This window comes from Astatotilapia calliptera, chromosome 7, assembly GCF_964374335.1.
Source record: "Astatotilapia calliptera chromosome 7, fAstCal68.1, whole genome shotgun sequence".
Classification (NCBI taxonomy): Eukaryota; Metazoa; Chordata; class Actinopteri; order Cichliformes; family Cichlidae; genus Astatotilapia; species Astatotilapia calliptera.
In genome coordinates this window covers 55,348,812-55,359,081 of record NC_137428.1, presented here as the reverse complement: position 1 = coordinate 55,359,081, position 10,270 = coordinate 55,348,812, and the positions used below count along the sequence as shown (strand labels likewise).

General features: G+C 37.1%; 1 protein-coding gene across 2 annotated transcripts in view; it reads right to left on the bottom strand.

Moving 5' to 3' along the window:
- Positions 1-2,280: 2,280 nt before the first annotated feature.
- The window catches only part of LOC113026623 (anoctamin-9), a 17,195-nt gene continuing 9,205 nt past the window's right edge, over positions 2,281-10,270 (bottom strand). For both annotated transcript variants that reach the window (XM_080303881.1, XM_080303882.1), the window contains 14 exons: positions 8,952-9,034; positions 8,733-8,837; positions 8,395-8,559; positions 8,270-8,306; positions 6,448-6,559; positions 5,880-5,937; positions 5,682-5,779; positions 5,393-5,589; positions 5,148-5,300; positions 4,916-5,066; positions 4,697-4,810; positions 4,501-4,594; positions 3,578-3,690; positions 2,281-2,813 (listed from right to left, as the gene is read on the bottom strand). In XM_080303881.1, the coding sequence (XP_080160007.1) occupies positions 2,798-2,813; positions 3,578-3,690; positions 4,501-4,594; positions 4,697-4,810; positions 4,916-5,066; positions 5,148-5,300; positions 5,393-5,589; positions 5,682-5,779; positions 5,880-5,937; positions 6,448-6,559; positions 8,270-8,306; positions 8,395-8,559; positions 8,733-8,837; positions 8,952-9,034 (1,496 nt within the window). In that variant the 3' untranslated portion in view covers positions 2,281-2,797. The remainder of the gene's footprint in view (positions 2,814-3,577; positions 3,691-4,500; positions 4,595-4,696; positions 4,811-4,915; positions 5,067-5,147; positions 5,301-5,392; positions 5,590-5,681; positions 5,780-5,879; positions 5,938-6,447; positions 6,560-8,269; positions 8,307-8,394; positions 8,560-8,732; positions 8,838-8,951; positions 9,035-10,270) is intronic.

Genomic DNA, 10,270 nt, shown 5'->3' with positions numbered 1-10,270 from the left:
CTCCTGCCGATTGGCTGGCCCTTGGTCATGTGATGCACACACCGACTTTTACCTGCCTTGCACTTTAACTTCCTGTACAGGAAGAAAACTGGCTAAAAAGGGATGTATGTGAATACTGTAACAGAGAGAACAACCAAAATGGTTTATTGTCAACTTTTTATTTTAGTATTGCTGTTTAGATGTATGACACCTAATATACAGGCGCCATCTGGGCCCAAGAAGCTCTGGCAATAGAGATTATGAATCTCTAGATTTTGAATGCCTGGTAAAATAGAAATGAATAAGCACCTACATAATATTAGTTGTTTATTAACAAAGGGTTTGTAAAAGGTGCGTTGAATTACTTTGTCACAACCTAGTACCGGTAAATGTATTACCTAAAGCTTTAAAATAACTTTTTATTACAAATAAAATTTACAGTATTTGACCCCTTCACAGTTTCCTTTTTCTTTTTCTTTTTTTTTGTGCATATTTTTCAGACTTCTATTATTCAGACCAATGACTGTAGAAAAACAGTCATTGATTCAGACAAAGACAAAGACAATACAAGCAAGTATTTGTAATAACTGGTGTTTACTTTGTCATAGCGCTGTGAAGGCATTTTGGCCCACTCCTCTTTGTGAATTTGTTTTAATTCAGCCACACAGGATGGTTTTCAAGTATGGATAGTCTGATTAAGGTCATGCCAAAGCATCTCAATCGAATTTAACTTTGGACAGCTACTCATCCACTCCAGGTGTACTTGAGCTTCATGACATGAACTGATGGCTGGATGTTTTTCTTCAGGATTTTCTGGCAGAGAGCAGAATTCATGGTTTAATTTCAGCAAGTCTTCCTGAAGCAGCAAAGCAGCCTCGGACCATCACTTTACCACCACCACATTTGCTGTTGGAATGATGTTCTTTTTGTGAAATGTTGTGTTAGTTTTATGACAAATATAACGGGACAAAAAGCCTCCAAAAAGTTAAACTTTTTTCTTATCACTGTAGAATATTTCCCAAAAGTCTTGGGGTTCATCAAGATGTTTTTTGGGAAATGTGAGGGAGGCCTTTGTGTTGCTTTTGGTTAGCAGTAGTTTTCTCCTTGAACTCCCCTGGATGCTATTTTTGCCCAGTCTCTTTCTTATTGTTGGATCAAGAACTTTGATATTAACTGAGCCAAATGAGGCCTGCAGTTCTTTTGATTGCGTTTGCATTCTTTTGTGACCTTACCATAAGTCTAAATGTCATAAATAAAGTCATTAGTAACTAAGTAAAATGTTATTTTTATAGCACTGCAACCTTTTGCGGCTGAATTTACAGCGAGGAAGACCAAGACAAGGTATGTTGGAAGCAAGAGGCATTTATTTGCCCATTTAGCTCTGGCTATGACAGTTACTCACATGTCAAGCCTTCTCACAGCACGAACAATCACACTCATCTGATGACAACTGGCAGCCTTAAATATTCGCAGCTCTTAAGTTCTAAACCATTTTTTTACTGTCAGGTAAAATTGAGGTTGAGGTTTTTCTAAATCTAACTGTCCACCAACATTCTACAATACACAATTTTATTAAATGAATATATACATACATTTTACAACTTACATGGTTTTTTTTTGTTGTTTTTTTTAAAAAACATGTTTTGCAACAAAATGCTAGAAACACAAGGTTACCTTATTGCAGCTGCCCCTTATCACATGACTTCAGGGGCATGCTGGGGATGTAAAAGTTCACTGATGTATGATGTTGCTGCTTCATGCAGACCTCTAAAAGTAGAAATCAGAATCTGAAAGTGGACTTATAAGTTAATGGGCAGCCAGTGCAACTGAGTCAGCAACTGTGTGACATGTGAAGAATTAGTCTGAAACCTCGTGGAAGTGTCCTGAACAACCTGCAGCTCTGTCAAAGAAGTTTTGTTAAGGGAAGAAAACAATGAATTACAGTAATCCAGGCGTGATGAAATAAAGGTATTAATAACCATCTCCAATTCATGCCGTGACACAGAGGAATTCATTAAGGAATGTTTTAAATCAACAGCTCTTCTTATATTGGTACAAATCCTATTTTGTTTTATGCACACAAAATGTAAACTGCAAATGTGTAATATTTACAATATCTTTGTGATTAAGCTACTGCTTTAAAACCTTTTGTTTTAAAATGTATTTTTCTTGAAAATCAAACTTGAAGACAAAAGACGTGTGGCTTTTTTGCCACTGAATCGAGATTGCTTCTACTCCTATCCATGGCTTTGCAAATTCAAAAATGCTCACATGTTAAATTAATAGACAATCACAATGACAGATGTTTTCTCTTTTGTATTTAATGATATAAAATGTTATAAAGCAAAACATTTTTGCATCTGAGTTACAAAATACACAATTGGATTCTGCCTGTAGTAAAGCAACAATCATCACAGCGCTTTTTGTGTAAAACAGTATACATTAAGGCATAACACAGTCAACACCCCGTTTACAGTATCAGTATAAATTATCTTTAGTCTTTCAATACAAAACACAGGCTCGTATATATGGAGTTTCTACAGCAAGCAAGTGGTGGATTCTCAATACAGAATAAGAATAATCTCGTGAAAGTTGCGGTCAGTAACATCAGCTGCTGTACACTGGTTTTCTTCAAGACAAATTGCCTTTACAGTCCTTTTAATGGATGACAATCCAGCCACAGGCCTCCATCTGAGCTCCTCAGAGAGATGATTAAGAACCTTGAAGTTGACGCAACACTGCAGTAGTCTGGAGACTTTAATGCACAAGTCAACACTGGGTTTGTGTTGTTCGGGTAACATGTATCCCGTTTACACCGTCATGCTTCAAATGATCTGCAAGAAATAAAAACAAACACATTTTATAAGTCATCATGTATCAACAATACTGTTAAACATTTCAAATTAGAGTACTGTTGAATTTGTGTAGAAAACAATTTTAAACAGATATCACGTGGCATTCGCTAAGGAAGTCAGGCTGTCTACATGAAAAATGTTGAGAAAAACCAAATTTAAATACACCCTTTTTAATATAGGCATGTTTAAATAAATCTTCGTTAGTTTTTTAGTAGCACTACTATCAATATTATTAGTTCTGCAAGCAGAATAAAGGTTTAGCTTTTAAATAGATCTTAAACAACAAAACTGTGTTAAAGCAACTCAATTATGCTTATTGACCAAATACTTGACAAAGAAGCCCTTTGTCCTACTTGTCCGAATCTGTGTAAACGGGCCAGGATGGTTAAACTTGATAGTTTCAGCTGAAAATCAGAGACTTAGGGAAAGTGTACAGTTTAACTTTGGGGCAATAAATGAGCCACCTTTTCACTGCTCATATCAGCTCATGATATTACTGTAATTGAAAGAAAGTAACGTGTAGTAACAAAGCATTTTGATAACACTGACATATTTAGTGTCTCATGTCATGACTTAATAGAGCTAATAGTGATTCAGACACATTCTGAAACCTTTGGGGACACAAGCATTACTTACAGGTACATTTCAGAAGATACATGACATGTCACACTATTGCACAACAGTTTTGGGGGGGTTTCTTGCATTAAGCAGTCACACGTAAGCATGTATTATCAAAGACTCACTGGAGTTCCTCTTTTAGCCTCTTGAGTTTATCTGAGAGCCTACAGTTCTTCACTTCCATGGGAGCACTCGGTATAAACCAGGCTGCAATGAACTTGCATATGACAACAACATGCTGCAAGCAGAGGGTACATGGTTAGGAAGTGGATCTCATTTTATAAACAAACAAACAAACAAACAAACAAACTAACTAACTAAAAAAAAAAACGTAATTTATTATTTAATTAAAAAAGGAGGTTATGGGTTATTTCATACACCTTGGTTTTGTTACAGCCCGAGTCTAAGCTCTGAAAACTTTTTCAAAGCTGTCAAAGTTAGAAAATCATTGTGTTGAATACATTGTAGTTAGGAAGAAGTAGCATCCCAATGCAAACTCAAAGACAGACTTGAAACTTGCAACAACCTTTAATTTAAGGTGTATAATAATCCATAGAAGATGGGAACTTACACAGGGAGCACAGCTGAAGCAAATCATAGATAGAAAACCAAAGTACAACACACTGGGTAACAGACTATCACAATAAAACAGGAAATGTTGTCAACACTATGACATACAGACTTGATAGAGGGGCAGCAGAAACACATTGTAACAAACACAGAGATCACAAATATGGGTGACTAACTGGGGGAACAAAGGGATGAAGAAAGATAGTAAGTAAGAATTATAAAACCAAGAATAAAAATCAGAATGTAACAGAAAATGCAAAAGATATTTATCAGTCAAATAAATATACAAAGAGAGGCCAACAAAAGTATAAAATTCTTAAAGGATGACAAAACCCAAAAACCTTAATAATTAATAGTTACAAGTACCAAATCCTGGACCCAAAACCCAGAGATTGTAACAGAATGCTAAAAAACTGCTCAGGAAAGAGGTGAATGTGTGAATGTAGTGCCGTGCTTTGTAAAAGTCCAAAGGTCTTACCTCAAACAAGATGACGAACGCAAAGCGCGCAGCTAAAATGATCCAGAACTGATGGGTATGAGTGTAGTCATCTTTGCTCCTGTAGTCCTTATATCTGTCAAAAGGAACATACTAGATTTTGATCAGATGTTTTATTTATTTATTTATTTTTAACTCAAAAACTTAATCTGTAAGAGAAAACTAAAGGAAAACAAACCTGCACAAGAAAGGCTCTTCACCAGGAGGGATGTTCTCGCTGTATTTATATGAACCATTCACACGAAGAAATGGGGCAATGGAGAGAGTGTTGTTGATGTAACCCACCATACAACTTGAACATGAGAAAAAGAAAAACGTAAAAGAAAGCCATATAACCATATAAGCCATACAGCCAATTGCAAAATGTATAGAATTTCGAGAGGAATGCACTTCTCACTCAGTATCTGGTGCAGCTGTGCCTAGGGCACACGGGCCGTAGTGATAACGGTACACAAGTCGGGGGATGAAGTCCGAGGATACACCAATGACCAGCCCATTGACAATGACTGCTAAGACACCAATAGCCTCTAGTATATCTAGCCACACACCTAAGGAGAAGCAGCAGTGTTACTAATGCTCAACATGCTAACAAGACCCACAGTGTCCTGCCTTTTCACAACAGTTCTCACCAATATTGTTGGTTTTCTTGGGAACCATCCTCCGCTCGAGAGTGACCATCTTAATGGCATCCAGACGTATCTCTATGACATTATTGATGAAGGCCAACAGAGGAGCGAGAGGAAAGGCTGCCACAAACAGGGTGGTAAAGCTGAACTGGATCACTGAGAACAGAAAGTAAAGATCAATTTTATTTTTTTCCCAATATTAGTTTATCCTTTACTGTTGTTGTTGAAGCATGACACTGAGCACATACCCATTTCCAAAAACTCTCTGAACAGGCTAAATGAGTCGACATCATTTAGGCGGTAGTTGCTTAGCCAGTCTCGGAGCTTGCAGTTTTCACAAAGTTCATCCCCATCTTTAGTGTCTGAGTCATCTTTCAGATAGCAGTGAGCACATTTCCTCTGTAGTTTCTGGGTTCTTTTTCCTTTCCACAACCGGCATAACCAGCTAATTCAAACAAACCGCTTATGTCAGCACAGATACAAGGTTGAGGCATATGTACAAGTTTGTATGAGATTACAAAGCTCTTTTATACTTACGGTCCAGTGAACTCAAAGACATTGCTGATGGTTTGCTTTAGTACCATGATAATGGTCATTTGGATAAACAGGTCGGTCAGACAACCAGTAGGGTGACACTGCACGAAAAAGTTTAAAATAAAGTCAGAAAGTTTATGTAAAACATCACAAAAATAATAATACATTTGTGTTTCTAAGTGTGGACCGAGCCATACTCACTTCCTCAAGTCTCCAACGGCCTGCAATTTTTACATAATTCCCAGGACGGCCATTTATCCTGTAAATGTATATGTATCATTAAAATGTGAATTATTAGTCAGATAAGTCCAAATGATCAAAGACATACAGCATGTTTGAAAAGGTAGAACAATGAGATTTATAGAGAACTGAGCAAAAATCTTGAGCCATCCTTCAATTCTTTGAAGAATTTGATAGAAAAAGGGGGATTTAATGAAACATCTGGAAACGCATAGGGTTTGTACCACTCTAACAAGCTGTAAAGTCAATATCTGGTATGACCACTTTTATTCTTTATTTATTCTTTACTTTTATTCTTTGTTTTATTCTCATTCTTTATTCTTTACTTTTATTCTTGTTATTTCTTTAAATAGCTTTCAGGAATAGTTCTCCAGGCTTCTTGGCTGCCTTTTGTTTCATTCTCTGTCAAGATGATCCCACACTGCTTCAATAATGTTGAGGTCCAGGCTCTGAGGAGGACTGAAAAATGAAGATGCTGCAAATCAGCACAACCATAAATTTTGAAAGGCATTCAGACAGCAGTTCTTACCTGCCAAGAATGAAGGCCGCATAAAACAGTGAGGTGAAATAGGTGAAGAACTGGAAGGTGAACATTTTGACTGTGAAGCTCTTTTCAGTGGAAGCAAACGACCTTATCTCCTCTGGTGAAGACAGAAGTCGTGTTAGTGTACGTCAGCATGCATGCATCTCACTGTTTGGCCAATAGATGGCACAATCGCACATCCTACAAAAGAGCCACATCAATTTTCTCTGATTGTATCTACTTGCTGCAAAAGCGTGACTGATAATGTTTGATCCCTGCATGCCTGTGTGTACATGCACATGTGTGTGCATTTGTGAGCCTCATCACACCAAAACAAGGGCAGCTGCAGAAACACTATCGCAAAAGTGTTTTGATTTCTTGGAATGTGGCTTCTCTTGGTGTGCAGATTTTATCAACATCACCAGGTAGTGCATCAGATAGCTGAAACAATCTTTCCTTCAAAAATGGAAACAAGAATGGGAAAGAATTATATGCTTCTGGAGTTATTCATTTAAAAAAAAATCCCATTAGCCGCTTGAATTTCAAAATTTTCCGATAGGACCTTCATTTCCATGTTAGAAAATTGTTGTTTTACTGCAGAATTTCAATCATTGGTTAACTGTCAGAGATTTACTTTTAATGTATGTGCTTTTGTAAAGAAGCACAAGTACATAAAAGAGCTTAATTGATTCAAGTAAAACAAGAATACTGCAAAGACACATTACCTTTTAGATACTGTGACACATATAACTAGGTTCATACAGTTAACATTCATCTACTGTCAATTTATTCCTGTGCAAGTCAGTGAAATTCATGTATTCACTGCATAAAGACTCCACTACCCTTGGCTCAGCTTTTCTATGCCCACACCCTGTCATCAGTTTATTACGGTGATGATGATGATGATGATGATAATGATAATGATGATGATCATTATTAGTAGTAGTAGTAGTATTTAACAGGCCATCACACAGAGACACATAACCATTCACCATCACACCAGCAGACAATTCAAACTCAAGCCTTCTTGCTGCAAGGCAACCAATGCATCATTCTGCTGCCAAGCTGTTTGTTATATTGCCTAGCTCATGTAACTAAATTAACAGCACTGTAAAGCTAAAATATTTCTAAGGTTAGCCAGAGTTTTTTGTGTTCTGCTCGCTCCAAATTCAGCCCATGGCAAATAAACAGGAATTTATACAGTGCTTTTTTGCACTCAGATATTACTGAAAGCCCTTCTTATGCTGCAAGCTCCATCTCCAGACACATTTTAATGCTCTCTCTCTCTCTCTCTCTCTCTCTCTCTCTCTCTCACTCTCTCTCTCTCTCTCTCTCTCTCACACACACACACACACACACACACACACACACACACACACACACACACACACACACACACACACACCTAGATGGATGCACAAGTTATTTCCCAAGGACACAAAAAAACGACGACCATTCCAGAGAGCATCCTTGTATTATATTTGTTAGGTCTAGCATTTTTGCAATGTGTATCTACTTTTGTAGATCTTATTTTAGTGTCTTGGGTGTCCTAATTTTTGACAATTTTTGACCATTTCAAAGAGATCAATGCATCATAAATATTTTATAAATATTATAAATATGTGTATAAGTCGTGTAAAAATCAGTTTTAGGAAAATTTATTGATGAAAGCTCTGTCTGAAAGTTATCTGTCTATTACCTGTGTTATCTGCTTCCGATCTGACTACTTTCCTTCCTGCCTCCTCCTGAAGCTGTTACCTGACAGAAACTCCTTAAAGTTTGGGGGGGGGGGGGGGGGGGGGAAGAAAATTAGGTGCATTAAACATACCCATGTCACAGAGCTTCCTGGCCACAATCCAATTTACCTGCAAAAAAAAAAGGCAAAAGTATGATAATGGTCACAGATAGCATCATTAAACACATAAAGAGATGTACTTTAAGACATCTGTGTACCCGTGTCATGATAGTGATGATGAAGTAATGGAGGAAACCCCCGAGCACCATCACAGATATGTTGGAGTGGTGGCTTAAAGATTTCAATTTGTACTTTGCCAAAAAATCTGCTGCAATCACCCTGAACACCACCACAGCACTCGTTAGGCTGATGATCACTAATATCTGTAGAAACACAAAGACACTAAGTTGGGTCACCATACTTTTCCGATTAACAACATCATTTTTCTTTCCAAAACGTTCAAACCAGCCTGACTCTTATGTTAAGCAGTACATTATTAAATCATTATTAATCCTTATTAAATGCATTTAGACAAAGAGAAGAAAAGATATCCTACCATAATTGTTACACAGATAAAAATCAGACTGCTGGTCCAATAGGAGTGCTTAAATTTTTTTGGTTCACAGTTGACATCATTCACAAGTTCCAGGATCAGTTCCTCCTGTAGTTTGATTTGAAAAGCAAAAAAACACATCCTTACACATACATCCATGAAAAGTAATAAACACTGTATTGGTGTCACAAACTGGACTGAGTGGATAATACTGTCAAATACCTCTTCCTCACTCCAATCAGACACTTTCCATTCACACACATAGGTAGCACGATGTCTCTTCCAGAACTCCAAAAACAGTGTTGCTGTGAAAAACAGGAGTTTCTGTGAGATTTATAGAGCATTTTATGCACCAAATAGTTGCACCAATTAACAGTGACTGTTCTTGATCACCACATGTTAATAACCTCTGCCAACGTTGGGAATATTTTAGGTGTTTGTCTGTTTTAAATATAACTTTGAGTGGAAAATATGTCAGTGTTGGCCTGCTTTTAATTTGAGGTTGAAAAGCGTATTATTATTTCTTATTTGACCTCTGCCAGCTGTCTGTGACATAGTATTTGTGAAATGGTTTCTGTAGTAATCCTTAGTTTTTGCTGTTGTTGTTTTTCGTTTCCATGTCCCTCCTGGGTTTCCCCTGTCTGTGTTTTTGTTTGTCTGTTTGAGTTTTACTTTCAATTCTTTCTACTTTTTGAAGGCTGTTCAAGTAGTTTCGGTGTATTTACTGGTCCGCTTTGTTCCTTTTCTCACTCTCTTTATTCTTTTCCTGATTGAGCTGCCCCATGCCACATTATCCCTCACCCAGTGTGTGTGTGTGTCTGTTTATGTGTGTCGGCTCTATTAAGCATGATTCTTACTTATCCAGCCAAGCCTAATAAAGGTGTCAGTATTACAAAGACGGTTCACGTGGTAGAGAGCAGGTTATGTTTGAGATTCGAGATCAACAGGTTTGAACAAAGCACAGTGACCAGTCAGCTCTCTGCAAAATATCAACAGATCTTAGCATTCATGTGAGATCTGTGGCTCCCTCTGTGAGTAAGATGGTCAAAACTTTTTATAAATTGCATCTGTCAATAAAAAGCATCAGTAAGAACGATAAAATCTAAGAAGTAATTACTTCAATTTCCTTTTCCCAGTGACTGCAAAGTCATTGACACTTTCAGTGGTCTATACAGAGGGTCTATAAAGAGGGTACTAAAACAATTTATACTTGTGAACCTTTGATCAAATATTCACATAGATTTAACCTACTTTGAATTCTGTTTTTATATTCAATCTTTACTCTCCGACAATAAAACTACCTTAAAGACATTTAAACATTAACTGGAGGGAAGAACAACTCTAATCCATCAGATTTTTCTATCTCTGTTAAGTTACTCAGTATGCATTTTTGCCAACTTTCCTTCCAAGCTTCAAATAAGCTAAACATTATAATATACTAGGTCTTTTCCAGTTTTCCTGGCCACACTTAAAGTGCACACATATTCACTTTTATTTTCCCTTTAAACTCATAACAGAGTTCTCCATGTTTGTGATTGGCC